Genomic DNA, 26,532 nt, shown 5'->3' with positions numbered 1-26,532 from the left:
CGGTTTGGTCATGTAAGTCATGTCAAGTAAACAGCGATCCCATATATAGCGGAATTCCGTAGTCTGAGGTCATCTTTTACACTACCAAACAGTGGTTGTATTTTACCTGGTGGCTAAAAAGCGGTTTTAAATGGATGTTTCGGAAGAATTCGTTCAATATTTCCACAAAATGCAATGGCCGCACCGCCCCATCACCTGAGGTTCCTTTTGTGTTTCTGCCTGTTATATAGGCGGTGTAGGCCATAGAAATCTACTGATTTTCCTTTCTGCGAACCCGTTTTTCGGGAATACCGTCCTCTAATGTTCATGTTGGCTGTAGCTCTCAATGACAGATAGGGTGAGAGCCCTATGCACCAACATTAGGAGTACGCCGCTTGTCTACACCTGGTGGTGACAGGTGCCCACGGATAAGTACAGACAGAAGTGCGTCTTCCTACCGTAAATACTGTGTCCCAACGTGCCGGTCGCTCTTATTTTTACCAGGACGTCCAAAAGAGTGGAACACTATATCCAGTTATACTTCTATGTCAAAACTGATGTTCTGACGCATGGAAATGAAATGTCTGACGAAATCTAGATCGTCTCTTCTATACGGCAATATGATGAATGTGTCTTCGACATACCGCAAGATATACGTAGATTTTACAGAATGTGAGAAAGGACAGCATAGGTCATACATTTTTAATCTTCTTATTGTAGGTCGATTTCAGCTGCTGTGTAGCTATTTTCAGTGAATTTACATCCAGGCACATGGTACTACATTGACATTACAGGTAAGTTAAACTATAACACTATGTGCATTTTATTTACGATGGGTTATCATGACATGGATATTATAGCTATGAAGTAGCTGAAATCGATCTGCAAGAAAGGATTAAATTTTATGACCGATGTCATCCTTTCTCCCATCTTGAATCGCATTAATATGGTCGTGAAGAACGCTGTATGTTTCCACTGAGCTGATTCCTGGGTTTCCTCCTCCAAATGTTCCATACACATGTTGGTGAAAATTGTTGAAAATGAATTCCCCATGGTTCTTCCTTCCGTCTGCTCGTAGCAACCACCATCGAAAGCATTGTATTCGACGTCAGGAAATGCCTAAAACTGTTGTTTGTCTCTATTTCACATTTCTGGTCATTATGTTCTAAAGAGTTTTCAGAGATACTTTAGTGAAAAGAGAGGCAACATGAGACTCACCAGGATGTCAGAATCACTAAGCCTAAAGTTGTTAAGGTGACCAATAAAACCCATGCGATTTAGACATTTTTCAGACGTAAGCGCTAAGCGTATCCTCCAGCTATTTTGCGAGTGTGTACGTTAGGAAAACAATGTTGTTAACATTGGGGCGTATAGGCACCTGTGAACCTTCTAAAATCCATAAAGTCTTGATGGAGCCGGTGCCCTGTGTTGTAGCTTCCTAACAACTTCGTTTGGCAAGAAGAATTCATTGAAAAGCGCTTTGGTCTTCGTCTCAACGCTGTTGGTAGGATCGGTGTTGATCTTGCAATAAACTCTTCTTATTATAATTCCGTTGATATAAAAACACAACTTTGTTGCCTATATCGATCAGCAAAACCACGATATTTGTATCTTCTCTCAATTCCCTTAATGGCAGTCCTCTTCCTGTTAGAGATATTTGGTTTCATTGGTTTATTTCACAAGAGAGCACGGCAGGTTTCGCGACGTACTTATCCCGTTGCGCTGACGACGTCAGCGGTCAGTGTGGCTTTAAGGGTTGGCGCAAAATTGGGTTCTTAGAAATTTAAACAGCGTCCTCGTCCAGTTGTTTGTCCGTGTGATTGATGAAGGTCTTTAACGGAGTATCAGAATGTATTCTCTCTTATATACTCTCCAATTTTGATGTTTGACTTCCGGTAGCCTTCGTTTGTTTGGAGTCTGCTGGCCCAAAAGACAACATCAATCCGTTTCCAAGTCAAGTAAAAGAACTGGTTTGGCAGATGTAGATGTAAGATACCTATTCCACGGTGGTTACCACGAGCCGACGAAAGGGGTAGACATGGCGAGTCCACTTTCACCACTGGTCGCCAAAATGTGTGTGGAGGTCTTCGAGGAGGCAGCCCTGCAGTCAACTCAAAGAAAGCCTACCACGACCTTCCGGTATGACGAAGGTATCTTCGTCGTATGGCCTCATGGAAGAGGAAATCTGAATGATTTCCTCAGCAATTTCAGTTCCATACACCAATTGTACCATAGAAGTTGAAGTGGATGGAGTGCTCTGCTTTCTGGATATCCTGGTAAAAAGAAGAGCAACCGGAGTGTTGGGCCACACAGTGTACCGCACGAAGGTGCATACGGACACGGAAGAGGAACCTAATGGGGATACGGCCAGTGAATTATTCCATTGTATGGCGTATTATACAGTAATACTGGACGAATTTTTGTTAAACATCAAGTGCAAACTGCCTTTCGCCCAGCAGCTAAAACACTAGCACTACTTGGTAGTATAAAGGACGACATCGGCCAATGAAATCCAGCATCTATCAGGTCCCCTGCGAATGTGACGTGTACATACGTAGGTCAAACCGTACGCACTCTCGAAGACAGTAACCTAGAACACTGGCGGCTCCCCAGAATGCAGCAGCCTACCAAGTCAGCAGTCATGGGATGGATTACGACCTTAGTGACGTTCTGACACAGACGCCTGACATAGACACCTAACTTCTTGGACTGTGTAATCAAACAATCTATCTATATTCGAGTAAGTGTGGCAGTATGCTGGTGGTTACACTCTTAATGAGGCCTGAGATCTAGGACTGAGTCTGACTGATAAGTGGAGGGTAATATCCCATGACGAACTGATATAAGGTGTAGGCAGAGCAACAGCAGAGACACCGCGACGATGCATCTACGGATGGGAAACTAGGATGGAACGACTTGGTGGCGGGAGGAGGGGGAAGGACTTACTTATGTGAAATGATCGTTTTTCTGGAAACAGTCAGAATTTTTAATTGCCACCAAGGAAAATGATAAACAGCAGTACTGGGGATTGTCAGTAAGTGACTAACGTAACCTTGCTCTTTATTTACTCTTGATTCGGATATGCATGCCTTATAAATGTGAGGTAACATAGAAAGCATTCTGTATGGTGCAGAGGCAGTAAGTGCTGGCCGCCACTCTTAGAAACATCTTGCAGAAAGTCCTCCGAGGGTCAATAGCACACGGTTTGGCAGTTCTTTGTGAAACCACCCTGGGGTGCCTAAGACTTCGTGGACACACAGATAGGGCCTCTTGTGGCGCGAGCTCATACTGACAATACTTTACAACTTACAAAACGAGAAAAGTTTTATGATAAAGCACTAACGTGCACAGTTTTTCTCTGGACAGCAGTAAATGCCACAGATAAAAATCTCGAAAATGAAATGAGGATCCACAGTTTTACGTCTTTGAAGACGTTAAACACCACAAAAAGGTATACACAATACATGAATCACAGGGATTGGTTCAATTAAATAAACTACAGATGAGACGCAGGAGTTCAGCAGTGCCGACGAAGACTGCCTCATATATCGCAGAAAGAGGTAGAGAGAGAGAGAGAGAGAGAGAGAGAGAGAGAGAGAGAGAGAGAGAGAGAGAGAGAGAGGGTGAGTAAGTGAAGCCAATTTTTTCTTCTGTGTTTCAAGGTAGGAAGAACATTATATGTCAACCAAATAGAGGAGATCCTAGGGAAAATGAGTACCGTTTCTAAGGAGTGTTTTTATCGGTCGGCTCTCGGAAGCTGCTGAGCACACCCAATATGAATTTAGTAAGAGAACCAAAATGCGACGGTTCCATGTAGTAAACAATTGAGCAAAACTCTCTCGAAGTTTCCTGGTAGTAAACATTCGAGAAGGAATCTCTTCATTTTCACTGTCAACTTCATCTTGAACTGCTACTTCATCTTGGGCTTCATTTTCTCCTTCATTGTTAACTTCGTTTGAGCTTTCATCTTCCACTTGGTCGCCGCCAAGTGCTGCCACTAGGGTTGATTTGTACATTATTATTTTAGTTTGATAGTATTACGGCATTTAAGTTACATTATCATTACTTTAACTGCACTTCTACATTGAAAAGCCAAAGAAATTGTACACCTGCCTAATATCGTGCAGGGGCCCCGCGGGCTCGCAGAAGTGCGGCAACACGACGTGGCATGGACTCGACTAATGTCTGAAGAAGTCCTGCAGGGAACTGACACCATGAATACTGCAGGACTGTCCATAAATCCGTATGAGTACGACGGGGTGGAGATCTCTTCTGAACAGCACGCTGCAGGGAATCCCAGATATGCTCCATAATGTACATGCCTGAGGAGTATGGTGGCCTGGAAGTGTTTCAACTCAGAGGAGCGTTTTAGGAGTCACTCTGTAGCAGTTCTGGACGTATAGGGTGTCACATTATTCTTCTGAAATTGCCCAAGTCCATCGCAATGCACCATGGACATGAATGAAGAAGTGGTTCAAATGGCTCTGAGCACTATGGGACTTAACATCTTAGGTCATTAGTTCCCTAGAACTACTTAAACCTAACTAACCTAAGGATATCACACACATCCATGCCCGAGGCAGGATTCGAACCAGCGACCGTAGCAGTCCCGCGGTTCCGGACTGTAGCGCCTAGAACCGCACGGCCACCGCGGCCTGCTGGACATGAATGAAGGCAGGTCATCAGACAGGATGATTACGTAGTTATCACCTCTCAAAGTCATAGCTAAATGTATCAGGGGTTCCACCTCACACGCCCCACGCCGTTACAGGGCCTCCACTAGCTTGAACAGTCCCCTGTTTACATGCAGGATCCATGGATTCATGAGGTTGTCTCCATAGCCCTGCACGTCCATCAGTAAATACAATTTGAAACGATACTCGTCCGACCATGTAACATGTTTCTAGTCATCAACAAACTAATGTCGCTGTTGACAGGCCCAAGCAATGCGTAAAGTTTTCTGTCTTGCAGTTATCAGGGGTACACGAGTCGAGCTTCAGCTCCGAAAGCCCATATCGATGATATTTCGTCGAATGGTTCGCACGCTGATTCTTGTTCATGGCCCAGCATTGAAATCTGCAGCAGTCTGCGGAAGGGTTGCACTTCTGTAATATTGAAAGAGTCTCCTTAGTCGTCTTTGGTGCCTTTCTTGCAGGATCTTTTTCCAGCAGAGTTTTGATGATTTACTTGATTCCTGTTATTCATGGTTCACTCGTGAAATGGTCGCACTGGAAAAACCCCACTTCATCGCTACCTCGAAGATTCTGTGTCCCATCGCAAGTCACCGACTATAACGCAACGTTGAAACTAACTTAAATCTTCATAACCTGCCTTTGTAACAGTAGTAACCGATCTAACAATTATACCAGACACGTGTTGTCTTATATATGGTTGCCGACCGCAGCGTCATATTCTGCCTGTTTACATGTTTCTGTATTTAAATACGCATGCCTATACCAGTTTTTTTGGCGCTTCATTGTATATTGATTAAATACTGTACTTGCAACTGTAATGAAAATTATTATTATTAAGACATTACAATTGCAAAAGACGGTACTTAACCTGTAAAACTTTTACATCTGCAATTGCGGGAAAAAGAGGCCTAGAAACAAAGAAGATAACGTGGATTTTTTTACTATTACCTTAACATCACTACGATTCAAATCGTAATCATTATTTTATTATTACTTCACCATCAATTTCATTCAAATTATGATGATTACCCTTGTCTCTACTGAAGAAACTAACTGATTGCAACGTTGTTACTAAACTATTCAGATCGTTCTCTAATAAAACATGAATTAGCGTAATCTGTATTATCTTACTGGCTTTAACAGATTAGGTTTCCAACGACACGTGGTTCTCTTACACTAGGAAAGGAACAGGATCCTTGCCCGGTTAAGAATGTCTGAGTTCACTGACAAGATCAAGGCGTTGAAATTTTAGATGTAAGTAAAATTGAGTGGGTACGTCTTACAAGAGTTCTGAACAGCAGTAAATTTTGAAATCTCTATTACGCTAATTGTTTCGATTTACATTACATCGTTATAAGGCTCCCTGACAAAAGTAGACTGGATGAAATCCAATTGCGTGTAGACATTGTAGCGGCCACAAAAAGCTAAAAGGTTCTGCAGATCTCTGATACAAACGACGTGGTCACTCCGTATATGCACCGAGACATGTTGTCGATGCTGCTGAGCTGACAGCCAACCAATGATCCGTTTACTCCAGCCATTTCAGAACACTCAAGTCAATCGCAAACCACTTCGGGAGAAGCCAGCTGTGTTATTTACATGTGTCCTTGTACCACCGTCTTGTCTTGAATGATATTTACACACCCGCCCTACTTCGTGTCTGGTACTGTAATGCTGGTTGCGCACACACTGGCGTAACGAAGCAACTCCCAGAGACGTTGCTGCTAAGACCACACGTGATTTGTTTTACGGTTAACGAAAAGACGACAGCATGGTGGTAGTCTAGCTAGTAGGGTATATTCCAGGTAGTTATTAGTGTCGCTACAGTCACTGAAAGTGAGCAAATGTCTGCTCAGGATACCACAACTGCTCATAAGATTGCTCGATACCGCTCGTCACACAAACGAGCAATCTTTGTCTCTTGCAGCTGTAGTGTCACTGAGATCTGTGATGAAATAAGACCCACCTCAGACACATTAGAGACATTTTCAACTATCCTTGCTGGTAGGTCTACTGTAAAAGACCCTTAAGCGATTTTACTGAAGTGCCAAGGGAAGATAGGTAGGAGATCACCAGTTAAACAAATATTCTACTTCTACCGCTACACTAGCCAATATAATTTTTCTTGGGACAGTGTTCACGAGGAAAGAAGGAAAAATTATTTGAATCTCCCAAAACCGACCAAGGTTTAGGAACCGAAATTACCTTGCTAATTAGAGCCAACTGAGAAGCTTGATACTCCATTTTTGTTAGAGTTGATTTGGCTGAAGGAATTCGCACACAACAATGATCTGTGATCTGGAACATTCCGCTTTGCCCACTGCCCATTAGGACAAAAATAAAAAACAAATAAATTATTGTCGGAACTCGTAATCCCGAATAATAGCTCCAACGGTGAGCCGCTCTGCCCCACTCTCCACTCACGGGAGATTACGTAAGGAGCTTAACTACTAAACAAGTCCCAAAATCACGTAAAGGTAACGTAGCGTCATGACTTTGCTGTACTCAGTGTGACTGTTACTTAAATATTTACCCCTAACAGTGACTATCTGTATAACTGACACAAATACCATATTACTAGGTTGTTTATCACCAATAATTGTCTATTTAAGGCTGTACATTAAACACTAAAACTACAACTTCACAATAAAACACACTATTGGAAAACGAAAAATTAATTCTTTAGAAGAAATGACGTAGGACAACTACATCTAATGAAGCCCAACTGGAGGGATATTTAAGGGTATAATAGCCCCCAAGTAATACGTGAGTAGAACAAAATTACTGTGTATGACGCTGTATCCTTAACATAATTATGTGAATGGCTGAATGAAAGGTTTGCTTTCCCTATCATTTTCATTGTAAATATTCCAAGGCATCATTTTTAAGCATACGTCAGGCAATTAAGTGGACTCCAGTAGGTTTCATTGTTGACCTGCAGGAGGCTGGGTTATTTTTCCGACGAAACGGTTATCACGTGTCAGCAATGTATCAGTTTTGGGGCCTGTGTTCCAAAAAGTAGGGTTAGCTGCAAGTTGGACAGTAGCATCAGAAGAATATATTATGAAAACGGCATGACGACCGCGTCTTAGTACAACCGCCGCGTCAGCCTCAACCATTAGCCGCAGTTTTCTGGTTTATGGTTTAGCAGCAGGAATTTCGTTGCCCACGCTTTCTCCTACTATGCTACACCGTTAGGTTACTCTTCGATAAAGATTCGAAACTTTGATTTCAGGCCCAAAAATATGAATTTTAATATTTATGAGAGTAGGTTAATACTAGGTTTCAGTTACTTTTATTTGTGAACACGGCGTCGATAATGAGGGTGGCTTCTATGGGGAGGGTGTAGCATGCAGACTTTATACGAGATGTGTTCAGAAAGTGTAAAGATTTTTCGTTTTTTTGGAAATAATTTCATTTATTTGTCTAAGTTAGTATTATCTCCTTCATAGTAGTCCCCTTTGGATATAAAACCGTTGCGCCAACGCTACTTCCAATTAGCGAAACACTTCTCGAACGCAATCTTTGAGATAACTCTTGGCTCTCTCATCTACGCGCTTTTAAAATCATCTAAGCTAATAAAATGACTGACCTTTAAGGTTGTCTTTTCCTTGGAAACAGAAAAAGTTACACGGGGCCATATCTGGTGGATATGGAGGCTGAGGCATCACTACGCTGTTGTTTTTCGCCAAGAATTCACGAAAAAGTAATTAAATGTGTGTGCTTTACTGTGGTCCGTGGTGCCAAAGTCGTAATTGCTTCGTCACAGATCCGGGCGTTTTTACGGATTGCTTCCAGGAAAAGGCATCTATATAAGAATCAGGAGCGACAATAAGAGTGGAAGACCGAGAACGAAGTGCTTGGATTAAAACAGGTGTAAGACAGGGATGTAGTCTTTCGACGCTACTGTTCAATCTTCACATCGAAGAAGCGGTGACGAAAGTAAAATAATGCAGTAGTTCTTACTGACCGTTTTGAACTTTGAGCAAGAACACATTATGCACTACGCCGTTAAAATCAACGAAAACAGTGTTCGTAACCTTCACAGTCGATCGCACTTGCCGAACATTTTTCGGTCGCAGTCGTCTAGAATTCCTCCACTGGGACGAATCGGTTTTAGTTTCGACGTCATATACGTACATTCATGTTTCATCATCTTTTGTGACACATTTCAGTAGTTCTGCATCGTTGTCGACTTTATTTAGCGACTCCTGATAATTTTCCATCCGTCACTGGTTATGCTCGAAATTCAACACCTTTGGCACACATTTTGCTGGCACGCTTTTCACACCCAAAACATCCTAAACGATTTCATGGCATGAACCAGTTGAAGATAAAACATCACCAGCAACTTCTCTGATTGTGATTCTGTGATCGTTCATATACATTTCTTTCACTTTTTCCACGTCTACATCTGTTGTTGGTGGGCTGGGCAGTCCAGAACATTCGTCATCTTCAACTTCTTCACCACCACCATATAAACGCTCGTAAACCCTTGTTTTACTCATAGAAGATTCACCAAAAGCAAAATTAAAGATTTTAAAAACTTTTTTACATTTCCTCCACTTTATGATGACATTTAATGGAAATACACTGATCCATTTTTAAAACACACCAATAATCTCCACTCATAAGCAAAGACAAGTTAAGTTCCTGACAACCGATGACAGACCAAACATGCAAAATGGCTACCAAATTACAGATACATTTCAGACATATTTACTAACACAAAAACGGAAAATCTCGCGAATCGGACAACACCTCGTATGTATGGCGTAGGATGACACAACGTTTAACAGTGGAGCATGGGTTCCGAACATTGTGCTACTCATCTGTTCCCATTCCCACACGGTACAAATATATGCTGGTCTAGTTGGCTACTCTTTTCAAGTTACCCACTGTGCTCCCAAGAACGTTCAGTAAGTCCTCTAGCTAACATTCACATCTACATCTACACTCTGCAAACCACCGTGAGTTGCATGGCAGAGCTGCGTCCCATTGTACCATTTATTAGGATTGCTTCCTGTTTCACTCACGTATGGAAAGCGAGAAGAATGATTGTTTGAATGCTCTGTGTGTGCACTAATTATTCTAATCTTATCATAACGATCCTTATGTGAGTGATACGCAAGGGGTGTTAGTATATTCCTAGAGGAATCATTTAAAGCCGGTTCTTGAATCTTTTTAAGAGACTTTCTCGGAATAGTTTACGTCTACCTTCAAGAGTCATCCAGTTTAGTATCTCTGTGACACTCTCCCATGGATTGAAAAAAACTCTGACCATTCGTGCTGCCCTTCTCTGTATACTTTCTATATCCCCTGTTAGTACTATCTGGAATGTGTCCCACACACTTCAGAAATGTTCTAGTACGGTTCACACGAGTGATATGCAAGTACTTTCCTTTGTAGACTGATTTCACTTCTCGAATATTCTGTCAATAAACCGAAGTCTACCATCTGCTTTACCCACTACTGAACCTATGTGATCATTCCATTTCATATCGGTACGAAGTGCTACACTCAGGTTTTTGTATGAGTTGGCTGATACAAACAGTGACTCATTTATATTACAGTCATAAGATACGACTGTTTTTCGTTTGTAAAGCGCAGAATTTTACTTTTCTGAAAATTTAGAGAAAGTTATCAATCGCTACACCACGTTGAAATTTTATCATGATCGGCAAAAAGCCTGATTTTACTACTAATATCGTCTCCACGGTCATTAACATACACCATTAACAACAAGGGACCCAACACACTTCCCTTGGGCACACCCGAAGTTACGTCTACACCAGACGATGACTCTCCATACAAAATATCATACTTTGTTCTCCCTACCTAGAGGTCCTCAATCCAGTCACAAATTTCACTTGATAACTCATGTAATCGTACTTTTGACAATAGGCGTAGGTTCAGTACTGAGTTATCTGGTCTGTGCAAATCAAGAAATACTGCGTTTACCTGCTTGTCTTGATCCAAGGCTTTCGTATGTCATGTGAGAAAAGTGCGAGTTGGGTTTCACGTGACTGACGTTTTTGAAAACTGTTCTGGTTGCCACTGAGGAGGTCGTTCTATTCAGGTTATTTTTTTACGTTTGAGCTCAGAATATGTTCCAAAATTCTACAATACATCGATGTCAAGGGTACTGGACGGTAGTTTCGTGGATCACTTCTAGTATCCTTCTTGCAGTCGGCTGTGACCCATGTCTTTTTCCAAGAACTGGGCACGACTTTTTGCTCAAGTGATCTATCACAGATTACAGTTAGAAGAGGTGCTAACTCAGCCGCCAACTTCAGTACAGAATCCGACAGAGATAAAATCGGGCCTGTAGCTTTGTTCATTTTTAAAGATTTCAGCTGTTTCTGAACAACACTGACAGTAATACTTGTTTCATTCAATTTTTCACTGGTACAAGTATTAAACTGGGGCAGTTCTCATGGATTTCCTTCCAGCTATTCCCTTGCTAACCTCAATTTCAGTTCCTGTCTCATTCGCCGGGGACTGGACAGTAACAATGGTGCCACTAATAAATGTCACCAGGTCTGTCATCCACAGAGTTGGTGTAGACTGACATCTAGTCCTGTGGGCATTACTAACAGTATTCCTTGCTTACCTGTGGCAAAGGTGATGGAGCATGGAGCACTGCCTCAGCCTCCCACGGAAGAACGCAGATTCAGCGTCCCGTTGGCGACGAGGTCATTAGCGCGAGCACAAGCTCGGACTGGGGATCGACGGGGAAGGAAATCTCCGTTCCGAATGGGCACCAAGACTCCCTTCCCCGTCGATTCCCAGGTAACCGCCCCGATATTCGCCGTAAGTGTTTTACGGAAATAGCAGAAAACTGAAGCCTTGAAGGCATAAATTCCTCTCCAGTTCGTGTCCACCTCTGCGCTCGGTCATAAGTCCTCCCTGTAACTTCATCTACGATGGGAGCTGCAGTTTTGGTAAATTACTTGCTTGAATTAAATCTCAACCTAGCATCGGTAACATACATACCACACATAATGTTACTATTTGACTATTTGTCTCTGACAAATGTTGCACTTACAAGCCGAAAATAACTTTCTTTTAACTGTTGTAGACAATCTAACTTGTGGGTAATGGTACAATCGTCTTAAACGATAAAATGGGATCCCACCACTTGTTATTTATTTGCAGCAGCCAATAGTATTTTCCACCGGACCAAACATTTGTAAGTAAACAGAACCTCTTATTCCCTCGTCTATGTGGATCCAACTGACAATATCATACAAAAATCATTCTGATGTTGCACTAATCCGAAATGTCTACTTTTAATTAAAATGCCGCCTGACCCCTACCACGCGTGGACTAGGGGTAGTGCCTTCGATTACTAATCAAAACGACCCTTGTCCCAAATACGAACCGCGCCACAGCTCAAATTTTGAATAAAAACCCTCTGCAATGGCCACCCAAGACTTGCGGCATAAGAAGTCACTCTCTTTCCGCCAACGGCCTTTTCAAAGAGGGCGGAGGAACAAAAAAGTGCTCGGGCCACTCACCTGGCCTTGGGGTCAGAAAGTGACTCTAAAATGCAAATGAATCAACAATGATCAACGGCATGCGGATGCAGTAAAGACACATAATATGTGTCCACTGGAGACGGACCGGTAACTGAAAAAAAGTCTCATAATGAGGTATCACTGGCAAAAGATTCCGGGAGAGGACTACCAAGGAGAAAGTGCCCATGGGGAAAAGACTGAATAAACAACGAAAGGACAACATTCTAATTGTCGGTGTGTGGTATGTAAGAGGTTTGAACGTCGTAAGGAAGGCAGAAAATCAGAAAAGGAATGAAAAGGCTCTATCCAGATATACTGGGGTCAGTGAAGTGGAAAGACGACAAGGAATCTGGTCAGATGAGTATGGGGTAATATATAACAGCAGCAAAAAAATGGTAAAATGGGAGTAGGATCCCTTATGAATACGAAGATAGGGCAGACTGTGAGCTACTGGAAACAGTTCAGTTATAGGATTGTTATCATCATAATCGACAGAAAACAAACACCTACAATAGCACTTGAAGTATATAAGCCGACATAGCAAGAAGAAGATGAAAAGATACAGAAAGCATAAGAGGATAACTCAGTACGCGAAGAAAATCTAATAGTCAGGTGGTTTAGAAAGCGGTTGTAGGGGAGAGTGTAGAAGAAAGGGTTACATGCCAGTAGGTATGAGATGAGAGAGAGACTAAGTGAGTTCTGCAGTAAATTTCAGCTAATAACAGGGAATAGTCCATTCAATAATCACAAGGCGAGGAGGTATAGCTGGAAAAGGTTGGGAGATACAAGAATATTTCAGTTAGACTACATCATCATCAGGCAGAGATATCAAAATCAGACACTGGATTGTAAGTCCTCCAGGAGCAAATACAAACACAATCACAATAATAATGATGAATAGTTGGATGAAGTTTAAGGGACTTGTCAGGAAGAATCATTGTGCAACGAAATGGGACAAAGCAGCACTAAGGGATGAAGAAAATGGTTCAAATGGCTCTAAGCACTATGGGACTTAACATCTGTGGTCATCAGTCCCCTAGAACTTAGAACTACTTAAACCTAACTAACCCAAGGAGATCACACACATCCATGCCCGAGGCAGGATTCGAACCTGCGACCGTAGCGGTTACGTGGTTCCAGACTGAAGCGCCTAGAACCGCACGGCCACACCGGCGAAGGGATGAAGACATATGTTTGAAGTTATCTGGGGCTGTAGGTACTGCGATAAGGAATAGTTCACGAGACAGTTCAGTTGAAGAGCAATGGACTACCCTGAATAGGGCAACCACAGAAAGAAAAACATAAGTGCTAGGACGGTAACCGTGAAGAAACAATGGATAATAGCAGAAATCCTACAGTTGATAGACGGAAGAGGAGAGTGCAAGAACGTTCATGAAAAATCAGCAGTACAAAAATACAAGTCACTTACGAATTAAATAAATAGAAAGTGCAAGGGAATCTCTGGCGTAATGGCTCCATGAAAAACATGAAGATATTGTTTAAAGGACTGACTCAGCATACAGAACAGTGAAAACAACCTTCGATGAGATTAAAAGCACAGGGGGATGGAGGGGGGGGGGGGTAACATTATGAGTGCAATTTCTTTTTCTCATAGTTAAATTCAGAGGAGAGGGCTAATAATGGAAGGAGTACGTTGAACGTCTCTGTGATCGGGAGCGCTCGTCTGATATCGCAATAGAAGAAGAAGTAGGAGTCAAAAGGGAAGAGACTGGGATTCAGTGTTAGAATCAAAATTTAAAAGATTTTTTGAAGACTTAAGATTAAATAAAGCAGAATGGATAGATAACATTCTATCTGAGTTTCTAAAATCGTTGAGGGAAGTGGCAACAAAACGACTTTTCAAGTTGGTGTGTAGAATGTACGAGACTGGCGATGTCACCAGACTTTCAAGAGAAATATCGTCCACAAATTTCCGATGACTGCAAGAGCCGACGAACGCGAGAATTATCGCATAATCAGCTTAGCAGCTCATTCATCCAAATTGCTGTCAAAATAATATACTGAAGGATGGAAAAGGAAGCTGACAATTTGTTAGATGACGATCATCTTGGCGTGAGGAAAGGTAAAGGTACCAGAAGGGCTATTCTAATGTTGCAGCTGATAATAGAAGGAAGACTGAAGAAAACTCAAGACACTTCCATAGGATCTGTCAACTTGGAAAAAGCGTTCGACTGAATAAAATGGTTCAAGATAATCGAAATTCTGAGAAAAATAGGGGTAAGCTATAGGGAAGGCTGACATACAATATCTACACAAGCACAAGAACAAGAACAAGAGTGGAAGACCGAGAACGAAGAGCTTGGATTAAAACCGGTGTATGACAGGGATGTAGTCTTTCGACCCTTCTGTTCAATCTACACATCGAAGAAGCGATGAAGAAAATAAAATAAACATTCAAGAGTGGGATTAAAATTCAAGGTGAAAGGATATCAATGATAAAGAGTTGCTGATGACATCGCCATTCTCAATGAAAGTGAACAACTCAACATGTGTAGATTGGAATGAACAGGCTAATGAGTACCGAATATGGACTGAAAGTAAATCGAAGGAAGACAAAGGTAATGAGAATGGCAGAAACGAGAAAGGCGGTACACTTAGCATCAAAACTGGAGATCACGAAGTAGGTGAAATTAAGGAACTCTCCTAGCTAGGCAGCAAAAAAACCATAATGGAGGGAGTAAGAAGGCTGTAAAGAAAAGACCAGTAAAGGCAAGAAAACTATCCTGGCCAAGAAAAGTCTGCTGTTATCAAACATAGGCCTTAATTTGAATAAGAAATTTCTGAGAATGTAGGTTTGAAGAACACCATTGCATGGTAGTGATACATGATTTGCTGGACAACAGGAAAGGAAGAGAATCAAAGCATCTACGATGTAATGCTACAAATAATGTTGAAAATTAGGTGGAGTGATGAGGTAAAGAATAGGGGATTCTTTGCAGGATAGATGAGAAGAAGAGACAGGATAATAGGACATCAGTTAAGACATCAGAGAATAATTTCCTTGATAGTAGAGGGAGCTATAGATGGTAGAAACTGTAGAAGAAAAAAAGGGTTAAAATGGCTCTGAGCACTATGGGACTTAACATCTGAGGTCATCAGTCCCGTACAACTTAGAACTACTTAAACCTAACTAACCTAAGGACTTCACATACATCCATGCCCGAGGCAGGATTCGAACCTGCGACCGTAGCGGTGTTGTGGTTACAGACTGAAGCGCCTAGAACCGCTCGGCCACACTTGGCCTGCCCACATATGTTCGATGGGATTAATGTCGAGCGATGAAATTGTCCTGATTGTTCTTCAAACCAATCGATAACATCTGTGACCTGGAGACATGGCTCACTGTCATCCATAAAAATTCCGTCGTTGTCTGGGTTGACGAAGTCAATGAATGGCCGCAAGTTGTCTCCAAGTACCCGAACATAAACATTTCCAGTCAGTGGTCGTCGAGTTTGTCCAGAGGACCCAGTCTATTCCATCTAAACACAACCCTCACCACTATGGAGCCACGACTACCTTACTAGTTTGCACAGTGCTTTGCTGACAGCTTGGGTCAATGGCTTCGCGGGGCCAGCGCCACAATCGAGCCTTATCCGCAGTTCTAACCAACTGAAATAGGGACTCATCTGACCAGGCCACGGTTTTCCAGGCGACTAGGCAATGGGACTTGCGTCAGTCATCTGCTTCGATAGCCATTAACGACAGATTTTTCCGTACTGTCGTAACTTAGGCCGAGCGCCTCTAGGCGCTTCAGTCTGGAACCGCGCTGCTGCTATGGTTGTAGGTTCAAATCCTGCCTCGGGCATGGACGTGTGTGCTGTCGTTAGGTTAGCTAGGTTTAAGTAGTTCTAAGTCTAGGGAACTGGTGACTTCAGATTATAAGTCCCACAGTGCTTAGAGCCATTTGAACCATTTTTTCCTAACTTATATGTTCGTCGTACGTCTGACATTGACTTCCGCGGTTATTTCAGGCAGTGTTACTTGTCTATTAGCACTAACAACTCCACGCAAACGCTGCTGCTCTCGGTTCCTGAGTGAAGGCGTTGTCTGTGGTGGGAGATCCTGCCTCATATTTAGTATTCTGGGCGCACTCATCACACTGTAAATCTCAGAATTCTGACTTTCTTGGCGATTTCCGAAATGGAATGGCCCATGCGTTTAGCTCCAGCTACCTTTGGCCTTCAGAGTCTACTATTTCCCGCCATGCTGCCATTATCATGTCGGAAACCTTTCGACATGATAGACTTAAGTACAAACTACAGCACTATCTTTTATTACTTTGCGTACGCTTTACTATCGCCATCTGTATCTGTGCTTTACGCTCTCCCATGACTTCCGCCACCTCCCTATTTCGTTTAATATTTCATTACTGGGCTGAAACTGCAAGCCGATTCCCTACTCCTTACTTGCTCTAACAACTCTTCCTCTGTAGATGAGAAGTCCTCTCTCCACCATTCCCTCCAGAGGTCGATCTGTTGCAACAGATGACACCTGCGTATTAACTCAGATCGCGTAAAAAAGTCTATGGAACTGGCCACTTACTGTCCTTTTTTAAGTGTAACTCACATTCAATACTATTACGTCTTTATAACCCCTGTCTGAATTTAATACCAGTCTCAATAGAGAGATAAAAATATTCACGTCACACAGAATCATACTACAGCGCAATCCATATCAGTGCCACCGGAGATAATGCCCACAACATTTACGAGGGCGTTCGAAAAGTCCATGCAATGTCCGAGAGATGACACCACCGGCGCACATGGAGGTCATGTTTGGTTAGCAGCATCTTTGGAGAGAATGCACACATCATTTCAGCCATATTGGTCTATTTCCTTGTGTCTGGCACTCGTGTAAATCACGGACGTCGAGTGATTGCCAAAAAATGGACGAAAAATAATTTATTGTGGTGATTAAACATTACTTTATGAAAGGCAAAACGCCTCAGAAGACTAAAGAGAAGCTTAACAAAAAATTACGGTGACTCTTTACCTTCGATTATAACAGTTTATAAGTGGTTTCAAAATTTTCGGAGTGGTCATATGGGCAAAGGTGATGCTGAACCTTCTGGACGCCCTGTGAAGGTTACGACTCGAGGAATCATTGATAAAATCCATGATATGGTGATGGATGACAGAAGAGTTAAGGTACGTGAGATTGATAGTATTGTGGGCATCACGAATAAACGGGTACATAATATTTGCATAAACATTTGGACTGCTTACGATTGACCAAAAACGGAATCGTGTGATGTTTTGCAAGAATTGTTTGCCGGTGCTCAGGAAGAATCCGCAAGACTTTCAGCGTCGTTTCGTCACTGTTATGAAACATGGATTCATTACTATATTCCTGAGACCAAACAACAATCTAAACAATGGGTAACCAAGGGAGAATCTGCACCAAAAGAGGTGAAGACCATTCCTTCAATCGGAAATATTATGGCGACTGTCTTTTGGGATTCGCAAGGGATAATCCTCATCGACTATTTGGAAAAGCTTAAAGCTATTAGAGTTGCATATTATTCATCGTTATTGGACCGTTTGAAAACCGAGCTATAAGAAAAATGCCGGCGATTAGAACGCAACAAAGTCCTTTTCCATTACGACAATGCACCAGCGCACATCTCAGCAGTTGTGGTCGCAAAATTATTGGAAAAAGATTAGAACTCGTTTTACATCCCCCCTGTTCTGCAGACTTGGCTCCCTTTCCTACTATTTGTTCCCCAATTTGAAGAAATGGCTGGCGGGGCAAAGCTTTTATTCAAACGAGGAGGTGATTGCAGCAACTAATAGCTATTTTGCAACTTGGAAAATTCCTATTATTTGCAAGGGCTCAACAAATTACAACAGCATTGAACGAAGTGCAGAAGTCTAAAAGGAGACTATGTCGAAAAATAATAAAGGTTTACCCCAAACACGTAAGTATTTTTTTTATTTTTGCACGGACTTTTCAAATGTTCAAATGTGGGTGAAATGTTATAGGACTTAACTGCTAAGGTTATCAGTCCCTAAGCTTACACACTACTTGACGTAAATTAACCTAAGGACAAACACACACACCTATCCCCGAGGGAGGACTCGAACTTCTGCAGGGACCAGCCTCATAGCCCATGGCGTCCATGACTGCAGCACCTAAGACCGCTCGGCTAGCCCCGAGCGGCACGAACTTTTCAAATGCTTCTCGTATAATCATTAAAAACAAGCACGCTTGTGTATTAACTTGTAAGTGCGATAACAAAAAGCGTACAGTGTGCGTAATATTTGAATACACATTTCACTGGGTAACTACCGGTAAAGCGTTAATTTCTCACTTCTTTTTTTTTTACTAGTGTATTCTGTCTACGTGTAGATGAAGGGACAGGTTGTGAATGTAACGGTGCGGAGCGCACGCTGGTGCTGCTGAGCGCTGGACGGTGGGCTACTGACCGAGGCGCAGTCCGTGGGCGGCGAGCTGCAGCGCCAGTAGGAGCCAGGCGGCCGCCCGCGTCATCTGCCGCCGCGTCACGCTGTCTGCAACACACAGGAGGAGCGGCGCGTCAGGCGCAGGCAGAGGCGAGCGGGCGGCGGGCCGTGCGCGCGACGTACTGACACGACGTCAAGGGTTTCAGTCTAAAACGTCATAGCAAACTACACTGGAAAAAGTACAGTGGAAAGTGTCGAACGACAAACTTTGTTAATGTCAAGCAACACTGAATGTAATTTCTCTGTGCCACAGATTAACTTCGGGTGTTACCCATAACATGACAGCTGAGCATACCTTTATTAGTGAATAATAATAATAATAAAGGAATAGCTTTCCGACTATTAAGTGCCCCTCGATAAAAATTTCGATCTTCGAGCCACACATCCTGCGAAAAGGTGCAATCATTGTTGTTTATGACTCGTACATAACATGCCTATATACGTGAAATTCTCTGTACGCCAGCACGGACTACAGTATACCGGCTGAGCAGTAAGTTCCATTTCATCCAAATACACGATAGAAGAGCTTATACTAGGAACTGCGTTTGTTACAGATTTTCGAGAAGCATGAGTAGATACTTTTTAAAATCTGGTTAATTCGGTGTAGCGCTATCAGAAAATAGTCTACAGTATTCCTCATAAACAACATCAGTGTTCCTCTTACAACACCTGTTAACCAGCACCTCTTCCAATGTTCAGTACTGTAAAAATGTAAAATGCTTTTTTATTCCAGTCTCTGGTCACAATATGAATTCTTTAGACGATGACCGGTTTCAGTCTGTAATGACCGTCCTCAGATGTAAAATATATAAATATATACATCTAGTGAGCAGTGTGTCTTTTAACATAAAACAGCAATATGTATCACAATATACTGTCATACAACCAGGGAAATGTACAGATAAAATATGGTACAACGTACCTTTTTATGCCATGTCCTAAAGTGATACGGCCATAACGGCATCGTCAAAATATATAAATATAATCAGCGTAGCGTCGTCACATAGATTTATCGTCCACATAGTGGTTATTGTAAAATGTAAACTTTCACGGCAGGAACTGTCATGATTAATAAAATTCTTTTCCGGGCTATTATGCCGTGGTCTGATGGATTTCGCATTGTAACCCAACGTTTCGTCCCCATCTGCGGAGGACATCTTCAAGGGGGTTCGTGGCTTCTGTTAACTTCCGAAACACACACTGTCTCACTACTGCCTGCAGAAAATTTTTGTTTTCGCGTGCTCCCGCGCATAGGCGTGACGTCACATGTTTTGAATACGCGAGCGCAATTGGCCGTTGTCGGTTGCCGCCGTCCGCTGTTGCTATCATCCCATGGCGGAAGACTGGTACACATCTTCTTCAGCACCGGCATCCAGATATCATTCAATTTCATGCCCTCCTCCTTCCTATTAAAATTCCTGGGGTATTTCATAATCTCTATAGCCTCTCTGTAAAGCCTTTCATGATATCCGCTTGTGGCTGCCAGTACTTGAGTTCTATCAAAATAAATGTGGTGGTCTCCTGACTGCAAAGCGTGTTCCGCAACAACTGATCTATCAATCTCTCCCCTTCTACAATTGCCCTTGTGCTCTTCTAGTCGTTTTTTGACCGTTCTTTTTGTGGTACCCACATATACCTCCCCACAACTACACGGGATCCTGTAAATTCCTGCTTTTTCCAGCGGTTTACGAGCATCGTTAGCCAATCTCAGGTGTTCTTGTATCTTCCGTGTAGGTTTGTAAATCACCGCGATATTCCGTTTTTTCAATATTTTCCCTATGCGGTCAGTGACGTCCTTAATAAAAGGCAGGAAAACTTTCGATTTTGCAAGCGCTTGTGCATTGCTATGATGTTCACGTGGCGGACTTAACGCTCTTTTTATCTCAGCAGCCGAGTAACCATTCCTGAATAATGCATCACTGAGGTGTTCCAGTTCCGTATCCAGTAGCCCAGGTTCACAGATGTTCCTCGCTCTATCCGCCAACGTTTTTATTATGCCTCGCTTTTGTTGTGGGTGGTGGTTCGAATCCCGGTGTAGATAACGATCCGTGTGCGTGGGTTTCCGGTAAACTGTATGGCCTAAGCTACCATCCTGTTTCTTGTAAACTAGCACATCCAGAAAATTTAGTCTCCCTTCTGCCTCCTCCTCCATGGTAAACTGAATCTTCGGATTAATACCGTTTAGATGTTTGTGAAAACGGCCTAGTTCCTCTCTGCCATGCCTCCACAAACATCTAAACGGTATTAATCCGAAGATTCAGTTTACCATGGAGGAGGAGGCAGAAGGGAGACTAAATTTTCTGGATGTGCTAGTTTGCAAGAAACAGGATGGTAGCTTAGGCCATACAGTTTACCGGAAACCCACGCACACGGATCGTTATCTACACCGGGATTCGAACCACCACCCACAACAAAAGCGAGGCATAATAAAAACGTTGGCGGATAGAGCGAGGAACATCTGTGAACCTGGGCTACTGGATACGGAACTGGAACACCTAAGTGATGCATTACTCAGGAATGGTTACTCGGCTGCTGAGATAAAAAGAGCGTTAAGTCCGCCGCGTGAAAATCATAGCAATGCACAAGCGCTTGCAAAATCGAAAGTTTTCCTGCCTTTTATTAAGGACGTCACTGACCGCATAGGGAAAATATTGAAAAAACGGAATATCGCGATGATTTACAAACCTACCCGGAAGATACAAGAACACCTCCCGTGTAGTTGTGGGGAGGTATATGTGGGTACCACAAAAAGAACGGTCAAAAAACGACTAGAAGAGCACAAGGGCAATTGTAGAAGGGGAGAGATTGATAGATCAGCTGTTGCGGAACACGCTTTGCAGTCAGGAGACCACCACATTTATTTTGATAGAACTCAAGTACTGGCAGCCACAAGCGGATATCATGAAAGGCTTTACAGAGAGGCTATAGAGATTATGAAATACCCCAGGAATTTTAATAGGAAGGAGGACGGCGTGAAATTGAATGACATCTAGATGCCGGTGCTGAAGAAGATGTGTACCAGTCTTCCGCCATGGGATGATAGCAACAGCGGACGGCGGCAACCGACAACGGCCAATTGCGCTCGCGTATTCAAAACATGTGACGTCACGCCTATGCGCGGGAGCACGCGAAAACAAAAATTTTCTGCAGGCAGTAGTGAGACAGTGTGTGTTTCGGAAGTTAACAGAAGCCACGAACCCCCTTGAAGATGTCCTCCGCAGATGGGGACGAAACGTTGGGTTACAATGCGAAATCCATCAGACCACGGCATAATAGCCCGGAAAAGAATTTTATTAATCATGATAGTAGTTATTGCCAACTAGCTACTGAAGTACAGTAGCATCCAGAAACCTTTTGCCGGCACCCTCCCTAGATGTCGCTACTGTGGGCTTGCTTACATGTAGTCATCATTTACACAAAAACATAATCTGATTAAAGCACATTAGATAAAATGCATGTAGCAGACTTATACTCTTCACATATTTCTTTTTAATAATTGTACATGAGTAACTGCATTCATCTTTTAATGTATTGGTATTGGTTTCTATGATAGTCATAAATTTTAATAAGTTTGCTACATGCATTTTATCTAATGTGCTTTTATCAGCTTACGTTTTTGTGTAAATGATGACTACATATAAGCAAGCCCACAGTAGCGACATCTACGCAGTGTGTAGGCAAAAGGTTTCTGGATGCTACTGTACTTCAGTAGCTAGTTGGCAATAATCACTATGTGGACGATAAATCAATGTGACGATACTACGCTGATTATATTTATATATTTTGACGATGCCGTTATGGCCGTATCACTTTAGGACATGGCGTAAAAAAGGTACGTTATACCACATTTTATCTGTACATTTCCCTGGTTGTATGACAGTATATTGTGATACATATTGCTGTTTTATGTTAAAAGACGCACAGCTCACTAGATGTAAATATTTATATATTTTAAATCTGAGGATGGTCATTACAGACTGAAACCGGTCATCGTCTAAAGAATTGAAATTGTGATCAAAGATTGGAATAAAAAAGCATTGCAGTATAGGATCGCTATTTGTACACGCGATTATGTCGCAGTCCGTAAAAATGTGCTGCGATAACCTGATTAGATTATCGCAGACTGTCACGTTGACAGAAGATACAGATTTTTTTTAGCTGCGGGTATCTAAAGTGTCAATTATTTTATTCTCATTTACCCTCGTTAGTGGTCGCATTCATGCTACTGAATATCAGCATCTAGTTTACAATTATAACCACGGAAACAAGACACATGTCGTATTAAAAACTGTCCACACAATGGTCAGTTTTTGATTTATCCTTGTCTGGGAGCGTCCGAATATGTTGCAGGGACGTTACAGTTCGAAATATACATTGTATTGCAAAGTCTTTGTATCACACGTGTAGGGATGATAGCTCACATCACTAAGAACACTATTGTAGGAGGCAAAATGTTTACTGACGGTTTAAGGTTTTGTATTTATGAAAGGCGGCAGGGCGTAGGCACTCTGTGGTGCGCGTATCTTGTATGTCTCCTATAATACAGTCATCTGCACCATACGAAAGGTGGTAGACCCAGCGAAACCAAAATACCTAATTCGCTCCTAAAAGATTTCATTCTCGTTGGAGACATTCATTCTTAGGGTTCTCTTCTTAAATGTAGACGCAGCTTTTTCGGTGACATCTCGTCATCCATTGTCGGCGAATGCAAAAGAACTCGTAGACTTGCCGGGAAGCGTTATCAAATACTTAATGTTTGAAATGTCCCCTTAGAAAAATTATACAAGACTGTGCTTAAACTGACACACAATATTTTTAGCGCAACGCAGTCTGACTTTCAAAAATCCCTACAAAAAAATGGCCCTGGCTGACATTAACCTATACGTTTCACAAATCGCTTACCTCAGAAAAATCGTGGTTACTCGAACGACTGCAATACAGCGAGCGCCACTACTGCCAGCTAAATAAAACATTCAAACTACTGAAGGCACTAACTACTGATAGGCATAGTTAGCAAATGAAAGATTTTGATAGACAACGAACAATGTATTTACCTTGCTAGTGTTCAAAAGTCATAATGTGTATAGCAGTTCATGACATCCAGTCTTACAAATTTCAAAACTCCGCTATCTCTCTCCTCACATCCACCACTGCTGGCGGCTCATCTCCAACTGCGCAATTCTACGCGCTGTTAACATCCATCTGCCCAACACTACAACGGCAGACAACAATGCAAAGTAGCCACAGACTGCGCACAGCACAGCCAGTGATTTTTCATACAGAGCGATATGTGGCGTTACCTATAAGAAAACGTAAAGAGCCTACTTACATGTTTCACAAAAGTTATTCCCCATGACTTGATATGTCGTACTAGACGTTTGGTACAAAGACCGCGAAACACCCTGTATATATAACGAAGCTTCACACTACGCAGGACAAATCACCTAAAACTTGCACCGCAAATATTGTGCAAATGTATGGTTGATGTGCGGTTTTCCCGGAATGGTTTGGCAGTCAGGGACTCGTATTGTTAGCCAAGAATCAATAATAATGCTAAGAAAATATATTATTTGTTCAAATAGACGCATTTTTTAAATGTAACAGCGCCTATCCACATTAAAAAACTAAAAGTATCGTAAATTTTAAAGTCAGTGGTGTTGTTGTGCACGATTCTAGTGCGAGTCGCTTACGAGATATCGTATTTTGAAAAGTTCCCACCACAACACTTCTGCATTACCTGCGGTAGCACACACTGACGAAAGACCCAAGTGTATGGACTAGTTATGTGGAGACAACTGACCATCAAAGGCTGTATTCAAAATGATCACCAGCAGCGGCAATTACACGCTTCCTGCCTGGTAGGGAACGACTGTTGCACACGTGGTATCATTTCAGAGGAGAAATCCGAGCATGCTGTAGTAATAAGTCGTTGTATATCATCGGGTGTACTTGGTACGTGCTTGTAGACAGCGTCTTACAGTTTTTCCAACAGAAAAAATCCTACAGGTGTCAAATCCAGGAACGGGCTGCCCAAGGTACAGATGCTCTGTGTCCAATTCTACGGTTTACAAACAATTCGTGAAGACATGCTCTAGCACTTCGTGCACTATGGGCTAGACGGCCATCATAATGATACGATAGGTTCCTCAAAGTCTGCAGAGGAACGTCTTCTAATACCCGTGAAAGATTGTCTGTAAGGAGGATGCAATATTTGTGTGCGTTCGGTTTTATATCAATGAAAAATAGGTCTATCAGCTGATGATTCACTATCCCAGACCATATATTTACACTCCATTTACGCTCACACTCCACCTGACAAAGCCAACGGGGATTGTCAGCAGACCATTAGTGCATGTTTCGGCGGTTTACCAGACCACGATTGATAAATGTGGCATCATCACTATGTAAGATATATCACACATCTGGAGTACCTTCTCTTAATAGCCTTGTATATAAGTTAAAACCATTTTCATAATCGTTTCCACACATCTCCTGATGCAGAGAGATGTGATGGTAATGGAACCTATGTCAATAGAGAAGGCATAAGACACATGACTGATTCGTGCCACTTCCTCGTACGACTGCGCCGGAGGTAACGTGAGGATCATCTGAAACAGCAGCAAGAACATAATTTCCCCCTCTTGTGCCGTACTTGTTTCCATCTGTTACACCGTCTAGATGTTAGACTACAACCTTCACGTAACTGTTTGAGGGCACTGATAAATATTTGATGAGATAGTTGACGTCTATTGGGATATCTTGCCGCATACAACATACAACAACGAATTGCATTCTTCCTACACTCTCCATACACCATACGTATGTCAGCTTTTTCTGCGTTGGTAAATCACATCGTCTACTTGAACTGTTAAACACTAACTCACTAGCAAGTCATAATGCACTCAGAGGACTCACAAGCATTGTGTAAACAAACATAACACCACTCCTAGCAACTACGGAGACTGAATAGCACAAACATCTATCGCTGTGGAAATTTTTCAAAATACGAGATCTCGGAAACGACTCGTACTAAAATCCTCCAACAAACGCCAATGACATTCTGATTTACCCTACTTTTAGTCTGTTAACATCAATACGCATTATTCCATTTAAAGGAGTGTATGTTTGCACAAAAAGTACACTTTTCAAGTACTAGTACAATCTGTTGGTTGGCTAACAACATGAGCCTCTGGCCTTCAATCCATTTAGCGAAAACCACAGATCAATGACACTTTGGTTTTCAGCAACATTTGTGTTGCAAGTTCTAGGTGATTAACCCTGGATACTATTTGAAAAACAGTGGTATGTTGCACAATATTTCGCCAGGTCTGTGAATTCACTATCGTGGCACTCATGCAAAAGGTTGACGTAATGTACATTCACGATGAGTCAGTCAAAGAAAATTTAACAGTGATTTGAAACTGCGTACGGAACGTACATAACGAAGCCCTGATTGTAAAAGACGTCATACGAACTTGGATATACGCAACAACTACGTCTAACTAGTCTGTGACCAAAGGCATTATACGGAGGATAATATTATCCCCAGGAGAATCATTAACTAAGAAAGAGGATGTACACGTGGCAATCTGATGACTGATGGAAATACAATAATTACGCTGTCAGAATCAACGAACCGCCGCTGATGTAACAACGCAATGGCCAGAGATACAGATAAGCTGCACGCCAAACGGTGGTCCTGTAAAGAGTTAAAACATTTCACATTGATTCAATTGCACATTTTATTCTATCTTGTGACAAACGTTCCTCGGTATTTGCTTTCCTTTGAAATAAATGTAATTTCGGTGAAGCGTGTTTGCTGGTCATGTTGACATTATTGACCCACCGTTAATAATA

At 42.2% G+C, this 26,532-nt stretch overlaps 1 protein-coding gene across 2 annotated transcripts in view; it reads right to left on the bottom strand.

The window, feature by feature from the left end:
• The window catches only part of LOC126275269 (discoidin domain-containing receptor 2-like), a 741,207-nt gene that overhangs the window by 278,232 nt on the left and 436,443 nt on the right, over window positions 1–26,532 (bottom strand). For both annotated transcript variants that reach the window (XM_049977182.1, XM_049977183.1), the window contains exon 3: window positions 18,640–18,723. In XM_049977182.1, coding sequence (XP_049833139.1) covers window positions 18,640–18,703 — 64 coding nt within the window. In that variant the 5' untranslated portion in view covers window positions 18,704–18,723. The remainder of the gene's footprint in view (window positions 1–18,639; window positions 18,724–26,532) is intronic.

This window comes from Schistocerca gregaria, chromosome 1, assembly GCF_023897955.1.
Source record: "Schistocerca gregaria isolate iqSchGreg1 chromosome 1, iqSchGreg1.2, whole genome shotgun sequence".
Lineage (NCBI taxonomy): Eukaryota > Metazoa > Arthropoda > Insecta > Orthoptera > Acrididae > Schistocerca > Schistocerca gregaria.
Note: the sequence above shows the minus strand (reverse complement) of the source record. Positions and strands in the feature narration are given on the sequence as shown.